General features: G+C 37.0%; 3 protein-coding genes and 1 non-coding gene across 7 annotated transcripts; all 4 read right to left on the reverse strand.

Annotated features, from left to right (window-relative positions):
• Positions 1 to 352: 352 nt before the first annotated feature.
• LOC126631897 (40S ribosomal protein S3-3) lies at positions 353 to 2,306 on the reverse strand. The gene is made up of 6 exons (XM_050302094.1): positions 2,153 to 2,306; positions 1,891 to 2,038; positions 1,609 to 1,780; positions 1,085 to 1,139; positions 849 to 980; positions 353 to 726 (listed from the first exon to the last, which is right to left on the reverse strand). The coding sequence occupies exons 1-6, from the start codon at positions 2,186 to 2,188 to the stop codon at positions 553 to 555; spliced, it is 717 nt and encodes a 238-aa protein (XP_050158051.1). The 5' UTR covers positions 2,189 to 2,306; the 3' UTR covers positions 353 to 552.
• Positions 2,307 to 3,170: 864 nt separating this feature from the next.
• On the reverse strand, positions 3,171 to 6,569 carry LOC126631887 (peroxisome biogenesis factor 10-like). Its single transcript, XM_050302082.1, has 11 exons — positions 6,175 to 6,569; positions 6,060 to 6,091; positions 5,856 to 5,945; positions 5,520 to 5,614; positions 5,202 to 5,406; positions 4,968 to 5,037; positions 4,790 to 4,868; positions 4,338 to 4,468; positions 4,031 to 4,122; positions 3,707 to 3,795; positions 3,171 to 3,608 (listed from the first exon to the last, which is right to left on the reverse strand). Exons 1-11 carry the CDS (start codon positions 6,380 to 6,382, stop codon positions 3,506 to 3,508), a joined length of 1,194 nt encoding a protein of 397 aa, XP_050158039.1. The 5' UTR covers positions 6,383 to 6,569; the 3' UTR covers positions 3,171 to 3,505.
• A 32-nt stretch (positions 6,570 to 6,601) lies between these two features.
• TRNAD-GUC (transfer RNA aspartic acid (anticodon GUC)) lies at positions 6,602 to 6,673 on the reverse strand. The gene has a single exon. It is a non-coding gene; the product is annotated as a tRNA-Asp (tRNA).
• A 3,206-nt stretch (positions 6,674 to 9,879) lies between these two features.
• LOC126631881 (E3 ubiquitin ligase PARAQUAT TOLERANCE 3-like) lies at positions 9,880 to 15,226 on the reverse strand. 4 transcript variants are annotated; one of them, XR_007626486.1, is made up of 16 exons: positions 14,992 to 15,226; positions 14,650 to 14,734; positions 14,455 to 14,524; positions 14,175 to 14,317; positions 13,979 to 14,049; positions 13,792 to 13,870; positions 13,572 to 13,702; positions 13,231 to 13,401; positions 12,955 to 13,152; positions 12,817 to 12,857; positions 12,530 to 12,620; positions 12,274 to 12,448; positions 11,993 to 12,124; positions 11,174 to 11,879; positions 10,681 to 10,953; positions 9,880 to 10,392 (listed from the first exon to the last, which is right to left on the reverse strand). XR_007626486.1 is itself a non-coding variant. In XM_050302077.1 (15 exons), exons 1-14 carry the CDS (start codon positions 15,158 to 15,160, stop codon positions 11,198 to 11,200), a joined length of 2,262 nt encoding a protein of 753 aa, XP_050158034.1. In that variant the 5' UTR covers positions 15,161 to 15,225; the 3' UTR covers positions 10,506 to 10,953; positions 11,174 to 11,197. The 4 variants fall into 4 exon arrangements, 1 of the variants encoding a protein (XP_050158034.1); XR_007626485.1 differs by having other exon boundaries at positions 10,750 to 10,953; positions 12,250 to 12,448; positions 14,992 to 15,225; XR_007626484.1 differs by having other exon boundaries at positions 12,250 to 12,448; positions 14,992 to 15,225.
• Positions 15,227 to 26,891: the final 11,665 nt, after the last annotated feature.

The raw sequence follows: 26,891 nt of genomic DNA on the forward strand, positions 1-26,891 counted from the left end.
GCGTGCACATTGGTTCGAAAGAATGCTGGCCCCAACAGCGGGTTTGGTGGCAAAGGTTTCGAGAATTTGGAAAACAAGGTGGTCAAGTAATTGGGGGGGGGGGTGTTGTGTGTACGTCTCCAACACAGCCACCGGATTTTGTTTTTGATCAACATCGTCTCAACTGTGCCTTTTGATCTTGTTTGTGTTTCCGCTGCCGTTGCGGGAGCCGGTGGTTTTTCTTTTCGGCCATGATCGACGCTCTTTGTAATGCATCGATACACAGAACAAATCAGTTTATAAGAACAAATCAATTTGGTCCAATGTTACTTGTTTATTTCTCTAATAACAAGTGGGTTGAAAGCAAGAGATATCAGAGAGGCAATTCACCACCATCTTTCACTCATTTAAAAACAAAAGTAACGTGAACAAAACCGAAATACGAAAACCCGTGGAGTTTATCAAATAACAAAATAGTATTCTTCCTCTCCTGATTTCAACAAAAACCTGTTTGCTAACATAATACTACATAACAATGTCGTTTGAAAAACAGACCCAAACAACTAACTCAGTTTAAGCTACTGCAACTGGAACTGGCTCTATGTTGATTGCTGCGGGTGGAACCGGAAGATACTGTTCTTCCTTGGGGGTGTGGATGGTCACCAAATCAGGCAATGGAGTCATTGGTCCCTGCTTGCCCTTGGGATCCCAGTCAAGCATGATCTTCACCTTAATACCGAGCACACCCTGTTGCAGTTGCCAGAGCAAAGACACAATTAACTACACTTGTTGAAAAGAAAATAAGCAAAAATCACAGAATCACTTCATTTGCTAGTTGCAACAAAAGATCGGTTGGAGAGGAAGCTAACCTGTCTAAGAAGAACGTGCCTCACAGCGGCATCAATGTACTCATTGACGGGCTGACCAGAGGAAATCATGTACCCATCCTTAAATTTCATTGACTTGGCACGCGCTGCCCTGAGCTTTCCACTAACAATAACCTGTGCGAAAAGATTAAGATTAGATTTCAGGAGCCATTTTCAACACCCCGACTAAAAAGACTACATTAATTGTTCATAAGGAGAAAAGTAGACTTAAGGGATACCTCACATCCCTTTGCACCACTCTCCATGACGAATCTCAGCACACCATAGCAAGCCCTATAACATCAAAATATCTCAGTAACAACACAACATGCCAACATATCGTCGGATAATTATGTGTAAATGGAAAGTAGTTCAAGAACTCTTAAAGATGTGAGAAAATATTCCAAACTCCAACAAGGTTTTAATTTGAGCATTGATATTAAATCAACCCAAAGGTTCATGGGCAACGAGCTACGAGTATAACGAATAAAAAACAATGCTGATGCCTTATGTGTGGTGAAACGTGTGATTCGGAACCATTCAATGATTATAATTTCTCCATCGAATAACCAAAGCCGGGAAAGAACATGGATTAATCAATCCTAAGCTAACAAAATAAAGATGGAATGAGCAATTATCGTCATCCTCAGACACGAGGTCGGCAACGACTACATCATAGCCTACTCGCTGAAAAGATGACTTCTTTCTAACATAATTATATGAATTTTGTATTGAGATAACAGAAATGAAAAATGAATTGAACCTGCGAACAGCGAGGCCTCCAAGGAGCTTGTATCGGAGAGACTCGGCCTGAGCAATGGCACATAGTCCCCTGTTGTTCACCTTCTCAGCATAAAGCTCGACGCTGTTCTCGGGGAACTTGAATCTCTTCTGAACAATAGATGTCAGCTCCCTAATCCTCCTTCCCTTCTCGCCTATTCCACATATACATAACATAAATATTTAAACTAATACGTAATTATCAAAATTAATCTCAGTTTAATTCGATTAACAAACAGAATTACATATCAAGAGTGAGATTTACCGAGGACGTTCTGAGTGCGAGTGGCTCGGATGATGATCTCAGTGCGGACAGGGGTGACCCTGACTTCGACGCCGGAGTAGCCGTCCTCCGCCAGCTCTCTGGTCAGAACCTCGTTCAGCTCGGCGAAGAAAACTCCGTCGGCCACAAACTATCAAATCACAGAACAAAACACGACTGATTGATTGACTGTATAATCACTTGCGATTTGATTGCTGCGAAATCGGTAATTAGGGTTCGGGGGAGTTCTAGGGTTAGGGTTTACCTTTCGCTTCTTGCTCATCTGGGTAGCAGCCGCCATGTTGTTGGGTGAAATCGGAGGAGATCAGAGAAACACTGAGCTTCGGCGCTGTCGGCGTTTGCTTGCAAAAACCCTAATTTGCTTCGGTAGAGGCGCTGGTGGACACATTTTGTTTGGTATATATATGGGGGAGGTTGGAGGGTGATCTAACGGTCCATTTCGTGATCATGGATATAGACGGTTGAGATTTAGTTATAGGCAGGCCAAGCCCAACAAGTACCCACTTCCTTCCTTCTCGAATATACCACAAGTCTACAACTATTTTTTTTTTTGAGAAAATTGCATCAATGGTCCTTGAACTTTGATCCAATTAAAGTTTTGTCCTTGAACTAAAATTTCGGGAGTATTGCTCCCTGAACATATTATAATGAGACAATTATCATTTTCGCTAACTCCGTCAGAGCTTCCATCCAAAATAAAGGGTTCAAAGGGCAAAACATGGATGAAAGTTCGAACAAAGTTAGCTAAAAAGACCATTGCTCTTCAATTTTCTCTTTCTTTTTTATTGACAAATTATAGGGTTATTGACAAACGATAATGTTAGTAGGCTAAATAATTAGTACAACTAATAATTTTCAACTCACTGCATTTTGGTTCCAATCTTCTATCCTCCTTTTAGTATATATTAGTATAAAATATCACTCATCGTAACAAAATAAACACTCGAGTTTGGATGGGTAAAGTGAAATATTATCATTAGCATAAAATAAAATAAAAATAATACTTGAGTTATATCCACCATTGGTGGATAAGGTCTTCTTCTTCAACCCATAAGTTCTGTATTCAAACACTCCCTCCACCTTTTAGTGTAACTTAAAAGTAGCAATATTATTCGTAACATAAAAAAAGAGTACTCAAGTTACATTGCGTAGGTGGGTGCGGTCCCATCGGATAGAGTGGACACGCTCCACTAGCGCACCCAAAGTCCAATTCTCCTCACCGCAATTTAGATTAATTTAGAATAAAATAAAATTCGTAAAAATGAAAAATACTAGCGCATCAAATATCAACACTGCAGTTAAGAGCAACAGAGAGGAGAGAAGTATTTCACTTTCTCAGGTGACATGCTTTCGCTCAATCGCTCGACAACCACGACGACATTACAAGTTTATAGGCACCATTTTAACTTCTACAAGGCACATAGGTGGTGCATGCTATTCTCTAACCTATTTATCATATTCTAGTAAAGACAGTAACTGCATAAACATCCTTGCCTTCGTTGAATTCAAGGACAAGTTGCTTCACTGCAAGTCGTTTTTTTGTTTCTGTTTACGGAATGGCGAATGCTGTGGTTGATTACGATGGCACGATCAAACGCTAGAAGTCTGAATGGTACAAGCAAACTAGGCTCGAATGAGTTATGGGAGTCCGGCAGAGAGGGCATTCTGGCTTTTCGTTGCACCATTCCATAACGCAGCTCCTGCAAATAAAGCATGTTATTAAACCAGAGAGAGAGAGAGAGAGAGAGAGAGAGAGAGAGAGAGAGAGAGAGTAATGAAAATGCAAACTTGACAGTACCAGCAAAATACGTGACCGCAAGGTGTGGCTGTTGGGTATTGGCGATTACTCAAACAGAGTGTGCATTTGCTGGTCCCGCTGGCCTGAGACTAGAAGGAGGCAACAAAATCGAGTAAGTCAACTACATTATTCAAAAGAGATTTCATGATGGTTATGCTTACGATTTCCAGCTTTCGAACCAACTTAGCAAGTTGTTTTCCAGTGTAACTTCGTATTTTTGTTTATGTTCTCGGCTTATCTTATACAAGAACACGCCTAGGCAACCAAAGGAAAAAATAAGAATTCAACCACCCTCAAAAGAGAGAAAAAGTTTGGAATGTATACCTCTGAAGCTGAAGATTCAGAGACCCAACTTCCCTTGGCAGCATCCGCAGATATCAAATTACCTTCCTCATTTAACACAGGCAAATCTCGACCTATAAACAATCAAGGTTACATATTGCAGTTGTAGCTACAAAGATACTCAATGACATGTATTCTAACAAAAATTGGCTGCACGGTAAACATTGTTTGAAGTTAACATTGTCGCTTTTTATTTCGGCTCAACTTATTCTCTTACCTAAGATATGCAATATTACTTTCATAGGCTGAATCAAGATGATAAATATAAAAAGGTTACGAACATACTGACCTGCAGAAGTTTGTTGTGTACCAAAAGTCTGATGAGCTGAACTTGAAATAGAGGATAAATTGCTGCGCCTCAGTCCTTCAGCAGCTATGATACAAAGCTGAATCAATAGAAATACGCCTAAAATTTGGTATCTGCATGGGATCCAATCAAACGAGTCTGAATTTTATGGATAACGAATTGCTATACAATTAAGAAGTGCTCAATCTGTTTTACTTTTATAAATCAAATCAGATGACTGCCAATCCTTTCAATCATCAATGTGAAAACTACGAGCACCAGAATGCTAAGATATGCTCAATCTATGATATATATAGCTCATAAAAGAGAGCAAGTGCAGGTGAAAGAACTTGCTGATACTGGCAGGAAGGAGTCATCAACAAATGATAAACCTCTCGTGCATACTTCTTATAGAAGCAACTAAAGGATACACCATTAGAATATGAACTCCATACCTGGGCCTTTGGTTAGATGGTTTTCCGATGAACACATAACGAATACCTGCTGTTCGTTTTGATATATGATAGAAAAGGCCTGCAGAGAATCAACGACAACAAGAAAATCAATTGCTTCCCCAATTTCACTATTAGAACTTACACTACAATACATGAACCCTCTAAATGCAGGAATCACCTTCAAAGTAAAAGAACATGAGGTTAGCACGAATAACCAATTGCAAAAATTCTCGAGCTATAGGAAGCACCTGGAGGGATCATCATCACAGATATGTTAACTACAAAAGGCATTCAATCCACGTTATATTATCACCAATCCAAGGCAGTGACACAGAAAGATAGCCAAACAAGATAGCATAAGTTCCACCCAACAATCAACTTATAAATAAAGATAAGAGGTGGATAAGTATACCGTAGGCCATCGCCGGACTAACGAAATCCATAACCCGTTGAACTTCTCTTTTAATCTTCTCAAAGCTGAAACAGATGGCCCAGATGTAGAGGCAGTTGAAGCATGAATAGTGGAAGAAGATTGAGCATCATTGCTCAATGAAGCACTGTGGCCATAGAGCTCCTCGGAATCAGCAAGGGCTATGCCACGGTTAGCAGCTCTAGAGCTGTCAACGGTGCATTCGAAAACAGACATGAGTACACTCACAGTCACAGCTTGCTAAAACTAACACCTAAATAACATAAGTAGATGAGTAAAAAGCGGGTGGGGAGTTGGAACCTAATTCGTTCTGCAATATAAGGAAGAGCTGTCTGGTACACAATGAAAAGTGCCCGCCTTGCCGGGGTTGGAGGCAGTCCATAAGGTCCTGCAACCTGAAAACACAGTATCAAGCGTCAACTACACAAGTAACAAAGCAAGGCACTTATAGCTCAATTGGTTAATAGCATTCATACTTGCAACCGAGGTCGGGTTAGAATCACCTACACAACTAATAAAACAAGGAGCTTGTAGCTCAATCGGTTAAGAGCATTTATCCGAGCACATGTTCGGATCAACTACACAAGTAAGAAGGGAATTTCAAATGTGAGATAATTAGAAGCCAAGTGGATCAACCTGAGTGATGTCGCAATACTCTTCCCCAAGTGTTTGCTGGCCGGACCCTGTTGTCAAAACGTAATAAAGCACTTGCCCAAGAAGCTTCGTCTGCCAAAACCCAAAACCCAAAACAGATAGAGTGAAGAACTCCATGGTTGGAGGCTAACTGTAAATATCCCAATTCCCAGGGGTTAAAGTTCAAAACTTTGAAAAGAACCCAACCTCGTTCTGGTAAGCTACAGAAACTCTCGTACCTACAACACACAAAACGCCGAATGTTGGTACCGATTAGCTCAATTAAGACCTTAATTGAAATCGTAATAAGCAATTAACGAACCCAAGAGGTGGCGGACGGCGTCACGGCAAGCGTCGTAGACGAAGGAGGCGTACTGGTCGTCCTTTTCGGCGGCTCTCATGATCTCCGGCTGAGCTGCCGGCGGGAACCGCCGTGCCGCGCCCGGGTCGCTGCTGCTGCTGCTTGGACCTGGTTCTCCCCCGCTCGGGCCGGTTTGCTGCCCCGACCCAGTTGCCTCGTACCAACCCATGTGCTATCAGTGTCAGTAAATGCAATCCCGATTCCAAATACGGGGATCGTGAAAGGCTGAGAATTGGATTTGAAGAAGGGAAGAGAAACACAGAAAAGACTGTAGAGTCTTGGCTTTCGAGGAGGGGAGAGAGATGAAACTCGAAGAAGATAAACCGCAGTGCGACGTCGTATTGACGCAAAAGGAGTAGCAAAAGTTGTCGGAATTAAAAAAGATAAACGCCGTTGCCGGGGATCGAACCCGGGTCACCCGCGTGACAGGCGGGAATACTTACCACTATACTACAACGACTGGTTGTTGTTGGGACCATAGAGCTTATTTATAATCGTAACTTTTAATCGTGATTACTTATCCTTTTAGTTTTTCTCTACTTTTTTTCCGAAGATCAGGAAGACTAACATAGGCATTTCAGCCTCCCCTGGCCAACATCATGTGATTCACCAACGCCAATAATTGAACACAGGATGTGCCATGTGAAATACAAGTCTAGAATTCATCGCCAACCACTAGACCACTCCGTGGTAGATTTCATTTTTAGTTGGATAGTGCTATTCACACTTGACCCAGAAAAAGTGTTATTGACACACTCATATTTACTTCTTACACACTTTTGCTAGTTTTTTGTCATGGATCTTTTTTAATTCATTCGATCTGACAGTCAAAAATTGAGAAGGTATGTGAAATGTTTCGAAAGAACTGCCATCTTTGATTTCTACTCTCAATGTCAAACGAGCTCTTCGTGGCATATGTAAGTAATGTTGATCTCCTAATTCACTTTTCTTTTCTATATATGTTGACAGTCTAGACTCCTCCAATTTACAAAAAAGGTGATGTGCGAGAAGACGGGCACACTGCTTATCCAACTAGCCTAAACTCACATTTTTGGATTCAAGATTGCAAATTACCCCATTAACCTGTATTAATTGACGAATAAATGGTCTTGGATTTGCAGCAATAACAGATGAGGATTACCATGGCAGGAATAGACTTCAAAGAGGATGTTCATATGATGAGGTCACAGCTTGAACTTTTTGCCTTATTCTTACAATTGAATTGATATAACCATTTTTTTAGTACTTTTATAACAAAGAAATTGGACTAAGTTTATTTTAATAAAAACCATGCTATTAAATAAAAAAACTCTTAAATTTTATTAAAAATAACAAAAAATAGACATAATTTTAATATTTAAAAATAAAAAACTGACGCGCAGACGCGCACGCCCCTCACACAAATTGTTTATGAAACTTACTACACTGTTTATGAAATTTAACAGTACTACACTGTTTATGAAACTTAACGGTACGACGCTGTTTATAAAACTTAACGATACTATACTGTTTATGAAACTTAACGGCATATGGTCGTCCTAGATTTTCAAGTTATTTCACCAAAATGCAATAAAAAGATTTAAAAATAAATAAATAAAAACATGATAGATGTCAACCTCCATGTCGTTAAAATCATGCATGGCTAATGGCTCAATACCATTACTAGAAAAATGGGTGATGAATTCAACGATGTTATCAATGATGTTGCCCCACCCCTACCCCCAACCAACCCACACTTGACCGACTCCCTCCCAACCATACCGCCCCAGATTTGGTTCTGAATCAAACGGAATCCACTTCAATTTGAAATTTTAATTTTGGAGGAATAAAATATACTTAGATTATATCAAAATTGAAAGATTGGTCGGATGCTCTTTGCACACACCTTTAGTTAAGTTTTTCTTGTTTTTTTTTTTTTTTCTTTCTCTTGTTCTTATCATTAAATAAAGTTATAGGATGATTTTTTGTTAAAACATAAAGTTTTGAAACACTTTTTATTAGTTTTTGTTTTGTTTTGTTTTTGTTTTTGTTTTTGTTTTTGTTTTTTTTTAATGGTCGAACTTAAGACTAGCTAACTTTTACTACAGAGCCAACAAGTTAAAAGAAAGGCTGTCATTGAACCATTTTCTTCAACTAACAAATTGAGTATTCTCTTAAATTTAAGCAGGTTTCAGTTGTGCATATAAAGCCAAGATTGACAAGGTAATGAGCCAGGGGTTAGAAGAAGAGGAGTTAAACAAGAATCTGGAACCTTTAAAAGTCAGTTTTAACTACCCTTTTCTTCTCTTAGTTCAAATGATTTTCCTTAGGGGTGGGCACTTAAAATCAAAAACCGAAATTGAAACACGAACCAAATTGGACCGCATCGAATGATTCAACTTTGCAGTTTTGGAAACGGTTTTGGTTTTGAAACCGAACCACAAAGTAGGAAACGGTTTGGTTTCGATTTTGGCTTTTGAAAACCGCATTGAAACCGAAACCGAACCGCACCATAAATATTAATAAGCATTTAATTAAATGTCCATATTAGATCTCATGTTTTAATAAGTTGTTTGTTAGAGTTCATACATTTAGTATGAATCCAACCACACTAGAATATCATCAGTCATCACTTTCTTTCTCTTTGACACAATATCACCACTCATGAGTAGGGGTGGGCACTTGAATACATTGTTCTACACTGGATATGTGATCAACAGGTAAATATTCCACACAAAGGACATTGAGAAATCAAAATTGCAAGGGAAATAATGCATAGCTTCCTCATAAATTTGAGGGAGCAACCATGCAAGTCTGATTGCTGGGCAATTATAATATACATCTACCTTGAGTCCATGATATTGGATCATTGATACATGTTATTTACTGAACATAATATGCATGCAAAGTTGCAAACCGTTCATGCATTTCTTCTTCCCAAGCCTTAACATTTTTGCGTGGCAATTGGTAGCTAGCTAGCTAATAAGATTGCACTGTGAGGACTTTTTACTAGTTTTTAATGAGGATGACATTTTGTAATGGTTCGATTAGCTACTGCTTATGTTTAACTTGTACCCTTTAGGAGCACTTGAGAAATGCTTAATAATATGTTATGATGTCTTTCATTTCAAGTTTTGATTTACGATCTTACTAAAAACTACTTTTCTTTTAGATAAGTTTTTTTTTTTTTTTTTTTAAGTTGTAGATTGCATTCATGCAAAGCTTGGGTAAAGAGCATCTCATATTTTAAATTGTATATTTTTTCTTAAAAACAGAACCGAAGCAGTTTGAAACTATACAAACTAAACCAAATAGTTTGGTTTCATTTCGATTTTGACTTCAAAATCACACCGAACCGAACTGCAAAAAATTTCGGTTTCAATTTCACTCAAAAACACACCGAACCGTGCCCACCCCTAATTTACTTGAAATTATACCGTCAGAAAAGCACTAAAAAGTGTTTCTGGTAATCTGAAAGCATTTTTAACCAATTCAAAAGCTCTTCGGAATCAGCCCTTCGATGAATAGTGTCTCATGTTTTCCCAAACAAAGATTGTATGACCGGGGTGAACGAAGATTGTATGACCGGAGCCTGGCCAGGAGTGCGTTACCCGGACAGGTATATTTGGCATTATGAGGTTGAGAAACCCAGACCGGCAGAAGGAACTCCGCCGCCAGTGGGGGCACTTGCTAATCTTTGTCACTGGTTTCGTAATTATAATTTTTCAGTTTAACAAGTTCGAGGTTTTAATTTTTCTTGTTAATAAGTTCGTGATTTTAATTGCTTAGGGTTTCAGTTCAAGTTCAGTGTCCATGCATGTCAAGTCCCTGTAAGGACCTGCATGAAATGGAGACACCAAGGTTGCGGCGTCGAATGATTAGTTTGAGACACTGCAACTAGAACGTAACCATTTTCGAGTCCTCTCGTCTAGCTTTGGTTGTCCATGAATAAGTGAGAACAGTCGAAATAATCTCCACGACCACTTCTTATTGCAGGAACCAGGGTATCCATCGCCCTTAATCGATCGAGCCCTTGATCGATCGAATAAGTTTGTGGCAAACTTGCAGTTCATGTCAACATCTTTCTTTGCAGCTTCTTAATTTTGCAGTAGTTGGTAAATATTGCTGCGTTGGACTGTTGGGTTGCGACTGCATTGGGTCCAATTGCATCTTCCTGGGGAAGGAAAGCAAATACCTGACCTGAAAACAGAAAGAAAAACAGTTTACTATTAGCGACGCATTACCTTAGTGACGGAATCTGGCATGTAAATTCCCTTTACAAATTGGTCTTTACCAGGCCGAGAAACCGACGCTAAAACATGAAATTCTTTCTATACTCATCAATACACATTCACAAAATGTGCAGTATAATCTTCAGTTTTTAACATTAAGTCCGGACCAAAAAAATTCTAAGGTAACTGAAAACTCCAAACAGTTTGAAAAAAATATTTACAATAATCCATGTGTAGAAAGCAAAACCCAACTCACTTTGTTCTAATCCCCCTGGTTTTATGGCTTCTGTTTCTGTACCTTTTTTTCCTCTGAAAGGGAACATACCTTCAACCGGCTTTAACAAGTCTGTGAAAGTAAGTTCCGGTATGAGCAAAAAGCATACAAGTCTGTGGCTACATCAACAATTGCTGCTCTTGTTAAAACTTTTGTATGCTAGCCTCTCCCTCTATGATCAAAGCTTAAAATGTGAAGCGGTGGGTTAGCAGATATTAACAAACAGTTACTGTCCAAAAGCCGAATCAATCAGATCTGTTTCAACAAAACCAACAGACAATTCGCATTAGATCAAGAAGTATCCTACACAAGTCCGAGTTTACTGTGCGCTAAATATGTTGCTTTCAACAAGTATAGGCAGGTTTTATCAAGAATGGAGCTAAAACTAACAAAATTAATACAATCTAACTGAAAACGAAAGAGTACCATATAGAAAATCAAAGTTTAGACATGCGACTTCATCTACACAATTTACCTCACAAACCAGTCCGGATGTTTTCTAGTGTTTTCTTTTCTGTCTAGAATACTGATAACCTTCTCCACAATCTTCATCCGACCCACTAACCATCTTCCACCTGTCATGACTCCGCCCATCGACATTACTCTTTCCACTGTGCTTAGAATGTCTAGAACTGTGACTGCTCTCTTTCTGCAACTTCTTATCACTGGAACCACTTTGATCCATACCAGATCCTGAGTGGCTGCGATATTTCTGACTCTGCCTTTTGGATTCATGCTCGATCCCTTTTCTGTTATCATCTTTGGTATATCGATGATCACTCCAACTGGAATCACTGCCACACTGCTCTCTTCGATCCTTGTGCTTTCTGGAGCTCCTATGGTGGTGTTTCTTTCTCTCTTCATGGAAACCAGAGCTACTTGGCACATCGTCTAATTCTGAGCTTGATCTTTCCGTGCGATGATACTGCTTTGGAGCTCTACCATCAACCACCAAACACGAACTCTTCCACTGACCATCAACTGCGAGCCTGTCATCATCTGTGTGATTATGAAGCCGATATTGCCTCTGGGACCCTTTAGTAGAGCCTTCCTCAGAGTAACTTATGCTCTTTTCCCTGTTTATACAAGATCTGTGGTCATGTAGTCTTTCTGTCCCATCATAGCCATGTCTCTCGTTTAAATCATGGTCTTCGTCATCGTCACAATCATGAGATTGTTCTCTGATGCAGGACAAAACCACTCATTAGTCATTAAAATCAGGTATATTAACTAACTATAATCAAAACATTATTTCAGATCAAGACAGCATCACCACAGATACATATCAACTCACCTCCTCAAATTCTCATTTGAAACTTTTCTTCTCTTTTCCCCACCATGAAGATCCAGGGATTCCGAATGACTTAAATAGCAGTCTTTGCTAGTCCCTGGAAGAGGAGCAACACCTCTCATCCTCATGTATCCACTGCAAGATGGTTTGGTGTCAAAGTCAATATAATGCAATTGATGAAGAATACTTCACATGATTGAGGACCGATAATAATGAATTTCTTAGGTACAGCAATCAGCTAAAGATGAAAATGAACATACCCAAAGGAAGGGAATGAGTAATACATTGATGGCATGTATGTAGGAATAGTATAAGGAGCAGGAGGGACCATATTTGCACCAAACGCCGTCATCGCATGATTTCCATATGGATTTCTAAAGGGCATGGCACGAGGTGAGGGAGCTCCATTCCAATATGGTGGTACATAACCTGGCATGGCTCCTGGAAATATTGCATTTCCTGAAATCCACAAATTAGTAAGCATCACTGGCAACAGTTCATAGCAACTACAAATTAATGCATGCAACTCCTATTTCATACCTGCATGAAGCATAGGATGTGGGCTTGAAGCCACTGGACAGTCTCTTATGAAATGGTCTGTAGAACCACACATGTAACAGGTACGTTTCCCCTGATCCCATAAAGACAGGTATAGACATTCAAATAATGCACACCAAAAAATTAAAAAATTTAAGTCACAACCAAAAATAGCATTTGTTGTCTTAGCACTTGGAACCTAAAAGAAGTTCTCAGACAATGAGTTGCGAGAAGTTTGTTCCAACAAAAAAAAAAAAGAGAATTTTCACATCTACTTTCACAATGGATACCTTTCTGTGCTTTCCAGTCTCCAAGAAGCTCTTGTCACAACCTGGTAAATAGCAAGAATGTCAGAAAAGGTGATACATGCCAAAACAAGAATCGGATAAAGTTCCAGCAATGTCACAAAGGACCAAGTTAAATACTACCTTCTGAAGAAACCCAAGGTGGCCTTTGTTTCGGGATTGCAGGTTTAACATCTTTTTTGAAAGGAGGGTTAAAAGCAGATTCTGCGAAGAAATGATTAGATCCTGTCCCTGTTTCAGGAGAATGAGGCACCTCTGGCTCTCTCTGTAAAATATTATTGCCGCGAGAGACATCTTTGGCTTGAATTCCAGATTCTCCATCTGTTTTTACATTAATAACTAGTTAAACACAATAGCGGGGCTAAGGTAGGTCAGAATAAACATATGTGAAACTCCTACCTGGAGCATATTGGCAACAATCATTATCTGGAGCAGTGATTAAATTTTGGGATTCTAGGAAATGCTCAATTGCTTGCCTAAGAGAAACATTCGGCAGCAAATCTTCTACTCTGCATTTGGTCGAAAAACACTTGGGACATCTGGACTTTTCTCGCAACACTTGAGAAATGCCTGAACACAAAAATGTGCATAAGTTATCACATTCAGATTACAGCCCAGAATTACTAATACCTAACACACAATCTCTCACAAAAACTATCCTAATACATAACACCCCATCTCTCACAAAAACTATCCAACGGTAAAGTATCAGATGGAAACCTATCAGACCATAGACTTACATTTCTCACAAAAACTGTGCTGGCAGCATGGTATCATCACAGCCTCCTTGAAATATGCATTGCATAGAGAGCATTTCAGCTCCGTTGACAAATTAGCATGCCCTGTATCTAGGGGATTCGCACTGCCCACCCTTCATTTACAAGAGATAAAACAAGTCAGACCATTGAGACCGAAGAACCAGAAAAACAATAAGACGGATACAACAAATGCACGTCTTACCTTTCCACATTCATGTCATCTTCTTCAGGCTTTGATTTTGTAGGCACTATGATTTGTTCAACTCCACTATGTGCATGACCTATATAAAATAATTCAGAATGGTAAGCATCGGCCTAACCCATGAAAAGACTAATACAAGTAACAAACATAGGCCTAACCCCTGAAGCTTTGTAATCGAAGCACATACCTCCTGGAATAGCATCACTAATGCCACTTGCTTCAAGTTTCAGGCATCCTCTCACAGCGGGCTCCGAATACCTAATACAAATTGAAATCATGCACAGCATAAATACCAAATATTTACCGAACATTCATATATCTGAAGTCTTAAAATAAACAATCATACAACATTAGGGAATACATATTAAAAGAACCAATCAAACCTTGTGATGCAGTTATCGCTATTTGGTTGATAATCATAGATGAAGTCATCCTTGTCTGGATCCAAATCAGAACTGAAAACGGTTTCTTTAGGAATGGGATACACGTCAACCCCAAAGTCATCAAAGTCAACAGTCTCAGCATTCTGCGAAACACCATAGACATAAGAGAAATTAAATAAACAATCGGGCAAACATATAACAAGAGCTTCAAATGTGACTAAGAACCATCCAAATGCAAGTCTGCAACTTCAAATGCGAGCGCAATGTTTAAGAAACAAACCGCTGCAACAAGTGATTTATCGTCGACAGAGTCCTTGCTATGAAGATTCGGGCACGAGTTGAAGTGAGGCCTGTAAAAAAATCATAAAAATAAATCGAAATTCCGAGACAATAAACAAACTTTCATCGCCAATTAATATGCATCCCAATAAAAAACGTGCATGGATTCTATAAAGCATATAGATAGATTTCTTACAGATCCACATGTACTGATCCTGCAGGAACTCTCTTAATTATCACGCTTGAACCACACGGAATTTGAATATTCTCGTCGTTGTACTCTGCAATCAATCCGAAACCGAAAGGCATATGAAAACTTAGCTAACAATATGCATAAACCCTAATTCCAATTCCATGCAACCAAACACAAAAACTGTAATTCTAAGGCGTTTCCGAACCAAACGGACAAAAACACGATTCCAAAATACTTCATGTCCAATTGTAACGTCTCAATCGATTTTTTCTCTGCAACCAAACACAAAACAAGAAACTGAAAGCTAAAAACGCTATTGACAAAGATAAAGGGCGGGAGAGAGACCTTGACCGGTTACGGCGTCAGAGAAGAGGAGATCGGAGTCTTGGCAGAGGTTGAGGTTCTTGTGGCGAATTACCTTGGATTTGAGATCGCGAACGGAGATGGAGGCTCGGCCGTCGATGGCGACGGAGTCGAAGTTGACGGAGCTTCTGAATTTGAACTGGATCGCCATGGCGGAGAAGTCGCGTCGGTGGGGTCAAAGTCTTCGGATCATCAAGTTGAAAAGTGGGGAGGGAGAGAAAGAGAGAACGAGGGTTATATACGGGATTTTGTATGAAATTTCAATTTCTTTGTGCGAAGGTTATGATTTGGGCTTATATTTGTTTAACAAAAAGGCCCAAAACAAAACGTTAACCTAAGGGAAACAAGTGAGGGTCCAAAGCAAATTTTCGTTAGATAAAGTTTCTAAAAATTTGATTTGAAGTTTACAAAACTGAAAAACGTTAAAAGAAACAAGAATGTTATCCTTACCATCATTTTTACTACTTCTCTGATGAAGATGAGATCTGCATACGTTAGCGAACCCTAGCTCTATTAGAAAGATGGTACAAGTAAATAGTAAATATAACATTACTTTAAAATAAATTATTCGACGAGAGCCTGCATTGATTAGCCATGGCTGACGGTGACTTCTTCAGTGCCATTTTTTCATATGCATCACTTTTTACCATATGTGACATTTTTCATCCTTTCAGCAGTAGACTGGTTTTTGAATTTAAAAAGTTGGATTCAAGTAGAGTACCAAACAGACTTTTAGATTCCTGACAAACACACTCTTTTTCTTGAGTTGGGCTTGAAAATTCAGCCTATGTCTAGCGGGCCTCGGTCATTTAGAAGCCCGCTTATGCTTGGAAGGCCTACAATTTTAAATGGTTTAAGACCTGAATTTTGAGTCGGCCCACATTATTATTCATATGGGTCTGTAATTTTCACTAAAGCCCAAAACCAAATGTCCCAAATTTGACCTAGTTCATTTCTTCACCCTTTTCTCTTTGCTTGCCAGATAGAAGATAGAAACAAACAGACCCTTTTTCTTGTAAAACAAAAAATTGAGAAATGGAAACAACCGAAGACATGAGTAAGTGTACGAATAAATGTTTGTCTTTGTTATGCCAACTTGATGAACATATTCGAACTATATAATTTCTGTTATTTTACCCTTGGTTGTGGACAATAATGAGTGAGTTTTAGTAGATTCATCAACCTTGTGTATTTCGTATCGTTGCTATATACGAAAAAACTAGTATGTCTTTGAATATTTATATTGACCTATTTGTCGATTAATTCTTCAAATTTGTAAAGAATTACCTATTTCTCTCCTAAACTTTAATTTTAGCTGATTACCCACCTTAACTTATTATAAATAGGCAATTCCACCCCCCCCCCCCAACTTTAGCTTTGGATTTTTTGAAAATTTTCATCTAATTTTCCATCTATCTTGGTCATGTAGATAATAATACATGGCAATTGTATGAGAGCAAAAATGTACTTTTCTTTTGGTAAATTGGGCGCAGAGCCCAACTTTGCAGTTACTAATTGGACTCCCATGACTAATTCAAACAAAAAAAAAAAACAACTATCAAAAGAGAATAAGAAAAAGAAAAAATAATTTGTTGTCCACATTAAGGACAAAATTACTTTATTGCCATCAAACATTTGCCATGTGACCAAAATTGATAGAAAATTGTGTTGGAAATTTTCAAAATCTAAAGTTGGGGGGCCATGGGAGAGGTTGTCTAACTATAAAAGTTCATGGAAATAATCGGCTAAATTAAAATTTTGGAAGAAAGTTAGCAACTCTTTACAAATTTGGGGGAATCGACAAATACCTCTATATATATTTTATAATTGGCATGAAATCAATCAAGATTTTCTGAGATCCAAGAATGTAATTTTTAAGCTTTTCGATTCTCTCACAAGCATTTATTTGCTCGTGATCCTACAGACGGTTCTTGACCTTGATTTGAGAAACCATGTTGAATATAAAAATCATAATACAAACAAGAAAAACAGCCTTGGCCATGGGGAAGACTAGACGTTGAATAGTTAGCTCTCAACTTCCCAAACTTTTGAACAGTTAGCTCACGTACTATCACAGAAAGAAAGAATCTCCAAGTGAGAGTACGGAACGACATATCATATGAAATGGTGGATACAGGAAATAATATTAGGGAGGTCAGTAATAATAGCGCGCAACGAGCAAATTTTTTTATACCAGAAATAGCATGCATATCGTCATTTCATCGAGTCTTGGTAGGCCTGAAATCATTTGAAAATGCATACTACAAACATGTTAATGTATGCAAGGGGCAGCACCCAAGGTATTCATGGACATTCATTGGGTTTTGGTAGGCCTGAAGTCGGTTGGAGGGCAAGTATAATGCCAACTCTAATCTTTAAAAGGGCAACACTCATGGTATCTATGGATGTTCATCGAAGTTCGGAAGGTCAACACCTAAGATATCTATGGACATTTATCGAAGTTTGGAAGGTCAGCTGACCCTCCTTGCCCTTTAATGGATCCGCTAGTGATCATATGGGTGCTCTTCTGCGAGTGTTCAATTTTCCTTTTCATCCTACGTAGTGAAGAATCTCTTATAAACCAAACAAATCACAAAAGTGCAGTTGTTATTCAATTATTATATTCTATTCCAAAATGGCGAAGGAAAGTGTGACGGAGATGTGAGTGGACCGCAATTTGCATAGTACGAGAAAATCATCATGTGATCAATATTATTAAATTTAAAAGCTACTGGACGTTTAAATGTATATTGTTTGGATCTGCAATGACTGCAACTTCTTAACATGCATGGTGATCGGTGAGAATATTATTCGTGCCTTTACATGGTGGTGTTTCACGGTACGTGGGCGTGCATGTCCAAATCCGAGGTTGAATTGCAGCAACGTCCAATTTGGCCAGAAAACCAGATTGAATCACGTAATTGGCATTTTAGGTTAATAGTGATGTTCGTCTCAACAATCAAATATCAGGCCGACGTTGAGTTTTAAGAGTCTTGTGCAGAAGATAGTAAATAGGTCATTGTATAAAATTCTTATTACAATGCTAATTTATATGTCTACAGTTGTATTAATAAGGAATCTAAATAGAGTATTATTGCTTGAGTTATAATTCAAGTCAACAAACATCAAGAAAAAAAAAAATTAGATCAAAGTCGAAACCAAACTAAAAAGGTGATTTCTCTTGTGCATATGGAGGCCATATTTCACTATTTCACGTGCAGAACTTAGAAATTTTCTCCAAGCTAGGTGAAGCTGTTTTTGCCACAAACCAAGTTGATCCATATGTAGATGATATGAGCCTTTTAAAGGAAGAGATCCCCATTTTTTTAAAGAGAGTTTTAACGAAAAACTCACGGTACTGTTCACTTTAACGAAAAACCACATTTTTACACTAAAAAGTCAAACCTGGTTTTATTCACTTTACCCTTTATTTTGTCCTTATCATTAAAACTCAAAGTTTTCAAACCATTTTCATTAGTTTTCCTTTTTTTAAATGGGGATTATTTGTGCCCCCCTCCCCCACCCCCTTCCCCCCCCCCCCCCCCGCTACACTGTTCGAACAATCTATTTTTCAAGTTGCACCTTATTGATCATCTTTGAAAAATATTAGCCAAATCAGAAATATTTGAGGCATCTAATTGAGTTAAAAGAAATTAACGAACACTACAGTCTAAGAAACATTGAAATTTCATCGTGACTAAATGGACAAATGATTTTAGGATTGAATTGAATTTTTGCAATGATGATCTACGAAGTGAGACATACAAAATAAACGGTTTAAATCGTTAAAGTTTGATGTGAAGTGATCTTTTAGGCCTTGTACAAAGGCACTTATTGCACATGCCCAAAACCACCACTATCAAACACTATATTAATCATAATTCTAGTCAAGACGAGACTCAAGTAAATCCATCTGTATTAGAGAATCAATATGATATAAATTAACACATTTTTTTTTGTGAAGTTACTGTTACTTGCTAATTATTGTTGTTAATTGAGCTCTGATAAACGTGTGATTGTAAGTTAATGTTTTTGTCACGTTGATAAAAAATATCATATGTTTGACAGTGGTATGATGTCGACAATATAAAATCTAATCTTGTTACATAAATGACAATGTCATTATGTGTTATTAACTATAACCTTATAAATTTTAACAATTATAATCTAACATTGCATTCATTGTCGTTCAGACGTTGAGTGTTAGCGCCACGGTGTAGGTACATCATTAAACATAAAGGTTTGGAGCCTAAAAGTGAAGGCTTTTTTTAGCCAAAATGGTCTCTGAGATTTGCATAACATATAACTTTAGTCCATGAGATTGAAAATCAATAGAAATTGTCCTTGAGAAATTGTCCACCATCCATTATTTTGGTCATTCCTTTAAGTGTCCCGGAGCTCTTGGTCGAAAGTTTGGACAATTTTAAAGCTTTGTAACTCAATCGTTTATTAACCAAATTCGACCCATAATATATCAAAATGAAGATAGTAAAGTGTAGAACAAGATTATACCTATTTGGAAGCCCAATGTTTGCTAGAGATAGCCGGAAAATAGTCTGAAATGTGACTAGTCCTCAGGAAAACTGAAAAACTCACCGGAAACTAGGTAAACTTTAAACGTTCATAACTTCTTTAATACTCAACGAAATCGAGTGATTTAAAACAAAAATCATACTTCTCGACGAGACGAAGAGAATTGTACCTTTCTTGATGGCTAACTCGCCGGGTTTGGTCGAAAACGGCTCGAAAGTGGCTATCTTAGTCTCGAGTTAGCCACTTTCGAGCCTTTTTCCAGCCAACCACGGCGAATTAGCCATTGATAAAGGTACCATTCTATTTTTCTCATTTAGAAGTATGATTTTCATTTTTGAATCAGTCGATTTCATTGAGTATTGAATAAGTTATGAACGTTTAAAGTTTACCCAGTTTCCAGCGAGTTTTCCAGTTTTCCTGCGGACCAGTCACCTTTTAGGCTATTTTCTGTCTATCTCTGGCAACCAGTGGGCTTCCAAATATGTATAATCTTGTTCTACACTTTACTATCTTCATTATGATATATTATGGATCGAATTTGGTTAAGAAACGATTGAGTTACGAAGCTTTGAAAATTGCCCAAACTTCCGGCCAAGAGCTTCGGAACACTTAACGGAGTTTTTAACTAAATGACCAAAATAATGGATAGTGGACAATCTCAGCGACCATTTCTATTGATTTTCAATCTCATAGACCAAAATGATATGTTATGCAAATATCAAAAACAATTCTGGCTATAAGGCCAAAAGTGAATTATGATAATAGTAATTCCATACCGTCCACTAATAATAACTTTGGGTAAAAGACTGTTTACCACCCTCATGTTTCGTGGTTTTCAACATTTAGTACATCAAGTTTTTTTCGTCCCAGAGTCATACCTAAAGTGTAAATTTTGGGACAGTCTCATACATCTGTTAGTCAAACTGTTAGTTCTCCCGTTAAGTGATGACGTGGCGCCCTGATTGGACGCCACGTGTCATTAAAAAAATAAAAAAATTATTTAAATAAAAATAATATTAAAATATTTAAATAATAAAATATTTTTTTTCCTTCTTCTCTTCTTCTTCTTCTTATGGGTTCGGTTCTTTTTTTTTTTTTTTTTCTTCCTCCTCCTCCTTCTCCTTCTTCTTCCTTCTCCTTCCTCCTCCTTCTTCTTCTTCCTTCTCCTTCCTCCTCATTCTTCTTCTCCTTCTTCTTCCTTCTTAAGAAGGAAGGAGGAGAAGGAAAAAAACAGAAAAAAAAAACCGAACCCAGAAAAGAAGAGGAAGAAGAAGGAAGAAGAAGGAAGAAGAAGGAGAAGAAGAAGGAGGAGGAAGGAGAAGGAAGAAGAAGGAGGAGGAAGAAGGAAAAAAAGAAGAAAAAAAAGAAGAGAAACCGAACCCAGAAGAAGAAGAAGAAGAAGGAGAAGAAGAATGAGGAGGAAAGAGAAGGAAGAAGAAGGAGAAAGAGGAGGAAGAAGAAGAAGAAGAAAAAAAAAAAAAAAAAAAAAAGAGAGAAACCGAACCCAGAAGAAGAAGAAGAAGAAGGAGAAGAAGAAGGAGGAGGAAGGAGAAGGAAGAGGAAGGAGGAGGAGGAGGAAGAAGGAAAAAAAAAAAAAAAAAAAAAAAGAAACCGAACCCAGAAGAAGAAGAAGAAGAAAAAAAAAAAAAAAAGAAGAAGAAGAGAAGAAGAAAAAAAATATATTTTATTATTATTTTAATATTTTAATATTATTTTAATATTATTTTTATTTAAATAAATTTTTTATTTTTTAATGACACGTGGCGTCCAATCAGAGCGCCACGTCATCACTTAACGGGAGAACTAACAGTTTGACTAACAGATGTATGAGACTGTCCCAAAATTTACACTTTAGGTATGACTCTGGAACGAAAAAAACTTGATGTACTAAATGTTGAAAACCACGAAACATGAAGGTAGTAAACAGTCTTTTACCCAATAACTTTTATATTCTTCCAGACGCTCAAGGTGTAACAATCAACATTAAAGTATAATAAATTTTTTTATTCTATATCTCCATTATTATATAATATTGAATACTGCATTGACGATTGCCATATAATTTAATTAAAGCAAATATAGTACCAGAACCATTCATAAGTTGATGTTTAAGTTGATGAGGACCCTTGATTTGATTTGATTTTATTGCCATTGTGTCCCTTTGATTAGAACATTACCAAATTGTTTTGTATACTTCTGTTAATGAAAATAATGTTTGCGGCTCTGCAGCCTGCTGGACTTTATAGTCATTCTCGAAGCTTAATTTGGTTGGAAGTTGAAGGGGAAAAGGGTTCTACCTCATTTAGAGAAACTATATGTATTGTGTGTGTGTGTGTGTGTGTATATTATTGAAAATGGGAATTCAGTGAGAGGTCAATTTAAGGTGTAAGCTCATCAATCATCATCATGCTTACAGAAATTATATATAACTACAAATTAAATTGATATTTTGAGGACATGTGTGTTGAGAGTATGAATTTCACATCGGGAAAAGAAATATCGAACCTTGCATATGCTTATAAGTAATTGGGCTTTTCTCATATTTATAATTGGTTTTATAGTGGAAACTCAACTTTCTTTATAGTATCAGAGCAAGTTGTCCCTTATATAAAGCCTAGTGGCCGCACGTGTTCCACATCACATGATTTGTATTATCTATGTGTTAGACTTGAAAATTTGTCACATGTGAGAAGCTTGAGAGTATGAAGCACATACTTGGGAAAGAATGACCTTCCATGTGCTTATAAACAATATTGTCAATTGATTTTATGGTGAAACTTTAACTTTATTTATTGTGAAAATGAAGTTTCAAGGAACTTAATATTATAACTACAAATTAAATTGGTATTTGGCTATTTTCTTTTCTTTATTTGGATGCTGCCTTTGGCTTTTTTTTATTTGGATGGATGCATGAATGGAAGGTGGAAGGTGGAAAGAGAAAAACTAATTAATCCCTGGAGTCTTAAAATTCTGATGCAGTAAAAACCAAGGGAGTCTCAAGGAAACGGGAATAAAACTTGGGAATCAATTAATCACATACAATGAATTCGCTCGACGTCGCTAATCGTGGATTCATTGAACATGACCAAGCCTAACATTTGATTTAAGAAGGAGAAAACTCACTCTCTTCTTGGATTAATTATAATTCAATAAATTTACTACTAAGTTTTACATACGGAGCCCCTTTGAATAGAAAGTTACCTTCCATTGTTAGGAGGGGGCATATGTAAGAGAGGAACCTAGATAGAACGCGGAGCGCCGGCAATTAAAACTAAAGATAACATATTATAGTTACAATGCAACCTATTTAAAATAGGAAAAATGCTAAGGGATCTCTCTCAAAAAAAATGAAACTCTCCATGCATTTTCTGTCACCTCGTGTTTTTTGCTCAATATTTTATAATGATGGTACGATAATTGAAATTAAACTGTGAGTGTCAAATAATCCACAGAAAACCCTACTTGTAAAAGAGTCATCTTAACATTTATCTTCTCTTAAAATAGGCAAGAGAAATAGAGACCATACTTATTGAAGTGTCTACATCAAATTCAACACGCCTATTCCCTAATAACTTTCAATCATATTGGTATATAATTTGACAAAATTCAATGAATGCATTGCATGCATTGATTTCATCAAGAAAATGGGCGCGAAGATAAAACTAGGTTAATTTTTCAACATGCTTTATTATACTCCTCCATAGTTTCAACACCAACTTCATGAATAAATACAATAATTTCAAATATGGATCGAGCAAGAAACCTGTAGTTAGAGTCGTCCAAAGCGTTGATCTCTACATCCAAAATTATGTATTCAAGCCACTCCCCCAATGAGAACATTAATATTGGTCAATGAGTGAACCTAACAATTTTCTTTTGTGGCGTAAAAGATCTTCTCTCTTCGAAAAGGGCAGCAGTACTGGTTATACATGAATAATGGAACTGAAGTATATCTCTTACTTAACTGAGTTCGTGCTATTTGGAACTTCACAACCCCTTTGGTAGACTAGATGTGATTGAGCATTAGAGATGGGATATGATTGGATTGGTTAGGCAGGGTTTGTAACCCGTGTATATAAATAAGTTAGAGAACCTACTATGTTGTGGATGCACAACTCATCTTGTCCAGTCATGTCTATCTCACATTTTGACACAACAAAGAATGGACCAAACTCAAGTCCATTTATAATTGGTCACGACCTATCCCAATCTGCCCACCAAATAGCTCCTCATAGCACTCAGATCCAAAAGAAATTACTTCACGTATATGCATAAAAACATTCAGTTTCCATCACTAAACAACTATCCTAAACACCTTAAGATTGACCTAATTAATAATTAACCTCTATGTTTTTTAACTAATACAGCAGTGAGGAACAGAAGCTTCTAAAAACGGTTGGCATGCAAACATCTTGCAGATGACGAGCAAACTTTATGAACCGTTTTCAGTTTGTGTGCACGTATGTGCTGCCTTGTACTAGTATTTTCCGAGCATGTGTGGTTCTTTATTTCAATATCGTGAAAGCACTATATATGTATGCGGTTATATAAATTATGTGAAATCTGCCTGAAAAGGATTTATATTTAAATAAAAATGAAGTACCCAGGAGAAACACAATGCATATACAGTTGTTTAAGATGATGTGGGACTATACTCTTATGACACAGATCCTGTTTTCTGTTACTAAAACTAATATTGCCAAATAGTTGAAGTCAAACCATATAATTGAGGAGCTTCTAGGGCATATTCTTAATTTTATTTTTTTTATATGTAGCATGATGAGACATGTAAAGAGAGAGAATGTATATAGAAGTTACAATCACGTGATGTGAGTCATAAGAAGGTAAGGTCATGTGATCAAAGATACAAAAAGATGACTGTTCATTCCCGAAGAAATATTATAAGAGGAGGAATGCTAGTTGTAATTTGAATTTTTTTTGTTCTACCTACTTTTTTTTTTTTTTTCTCATCTTTTATTATTGCACGATGATTCAAACTGTCTATATGAAGTTAGAAAATTTATAGCAATCAACTCTGTCGAAAAACTAACTAAACTTGAAATACTTTAGCCACCTAATGGTTAATCAATAATAAACAAACTATATTTCTCAATTAAACATTGAAATTTTGACAACATTTATTGAATAATTAAACAAAGAAGAATAAAGAAAGTAGAACGAAAAGATCCGGTAAGTAAAATTATCACCCTTATGAAAGACAACCAAGAATCTCCCTTATAATTAATGGGAATGAGACTGTTCAAATAGGAAGATATTGAAAAGGAGAAAATTGGGAGAGAAAAAAAACCCAAATTTTGTTTTTATTTTTTTAATAAAAGACACATATATTCAAAGTTGGAGTGCGAGGCAGTGGTTTGAACCTTACCTACCCCTCACCGATGAAACAAACTCCTGGTCTCCAGCAAACTGCGCTATGTCAGAAGTGTACACAAAGACCGCAAAAAACTATGTCAAAGCTGCTAATCTTGTCGTAATAATGCAATAATATTCTCCTCTAGGTTTCCAAATTCTCCATCATTCGTTGGTCACGAATTCGATGGTTTTGGCCTTAAAAAGTGGTTAGCGATTTGATTGCATTCAAGAAAATCTCCAAAGGACTAAACCCATCTTCTACCTTGTATGGGAAAAATTTATACGGTAAGAGTATACCGTTATAATACCGCCTCATGTTACTAAAATAAAAATATGTATAAGTTTTGGTTTACGTATCCTTATTTTATTAGTACAAGACATCGCTTCACGGTGATTTCATACCATGTAAGTTGTTTTCGGATTCTAGACATAATCAATAACGATTCATTAATCACTAATCAAACTAAATGCATAATTAATCCGTGGACAAATGCTTCTTTACATGCCTAAAAATGTCATCATTTAGTGAAAATGTAGAAAGCCATGACAAAAGGTGAACCTACCCCTTTGTAGCTACCAGAAATTCAAAGCTCAAAAAAAGGTCAGAAAATAACTTTGAAATCTAGCTAGCTATACATGTGGCTTGAAAAACAGCTATCATAAGAAGACGAAATAAATAATTCTTAGAAGACAAATTAGTAATGCTCATGCGTATGTAAATGCCCCGCACATTTGGCACACAGGATGGGAGACTTTAGGACAGTTTGTTAGGACCCTTTTCTTACATCATCAAATAAAAAATGTCAAATGCTAAATTTTTTATCACATGTACAGTGTCGTGTTCCTCTTTGTCCTAATTATCAATGTCCTATCGTAAATAGAAAAAAATATATGTACACACACACACACACACTTTGATGTTGGAATATAAATCTTGCAATTTTTTACACGATCTATTAATTCTACTTGAAAATAATAGGTTTCGGATTAATATGTTAAAATATCGGGTCGTTATTGGTTTACTCGTTAAAATTCGTTAACATAACATGTATAACATGTAAACGACACAAACACGACCCGTTTGTCATGTCTAAACATTAGGCACGATAATTTCTTGCATTACCCGTTAACCCGACACAAAACAATACGAAAATAATATGTTCCAAGTCAACCCATTAACGAGTTTAGTCGTTATTGGATTACCTGTTAAAAAAATGTTAAGATAATGAGTTTGTCACAATATAATTTGTTAAAATAACTAATATAACACAAAAACGACACAATCAGAACAAATAAGATTCGTTTGTGGCCTTGTGAATTTTGGAAACATCATGGATCGAAAAAGCCCAGGCTTGTTTGGGGAATTATATTTGTTTGTGGCTTAACAACTTGCTTGACACATGATGGTCCAAAACTGGGACATGTCAATTTTAAAGCTTATCAGGTAATCTAAGCGGCATCTACCTCTCAATTTATTGGTTGCAAATAGAATAGAGGGTTTTTTCTTTTTCTTTTTTTTATTTGAATGGTGGGAATTTTGAATGAGAACAAGGATTGAATATACTCAATTTGTACCTTGCAAGAAGAAAAAGTTTTATCTATTAGCCCTTGAACCTTAAATTGAAAGCCTAATTTATCACGATACTCTCTTAAAAGTCGAACATTTTACCACTCTACTTTTTTAATATAATATTTTGATAATGTTGGCATGAGAATTGATTTTAAAATGTCAAATGATATGAATGGTCTCACTTTGAGAGTTTCCTTAGCATTTCTCATTTTATAATCGTGATACCGAAGTTAGGACTCATTTTGAATTACCAAAAGTTTAAATAAAAGTGCTCATGTCACTGCATGCCCTTAAGGATGGTCATTAATTTGGGCATCTATGAAATGTCGTAATCGGATATCTTGATACTTAGTGAGTATCTATCATGAGCCAAAGCTCCACTTACACAAAATTTTAAACTCGTTAG

Source organism: Malus sylvestris, chromosome 8 (assembly GCF_916048215.2).
Source record: "Malus sylvestris chromosome 8, drMalSylv7.2, whole genome shotgun sequence".
Taxonomy (NCBI): domain Eukaryota; kingdom Viridiplantae; phylum Streptophyta; class Magnoliopsida; order Rosales; family Rosaceae; genus Malus; species Malus sylvestris.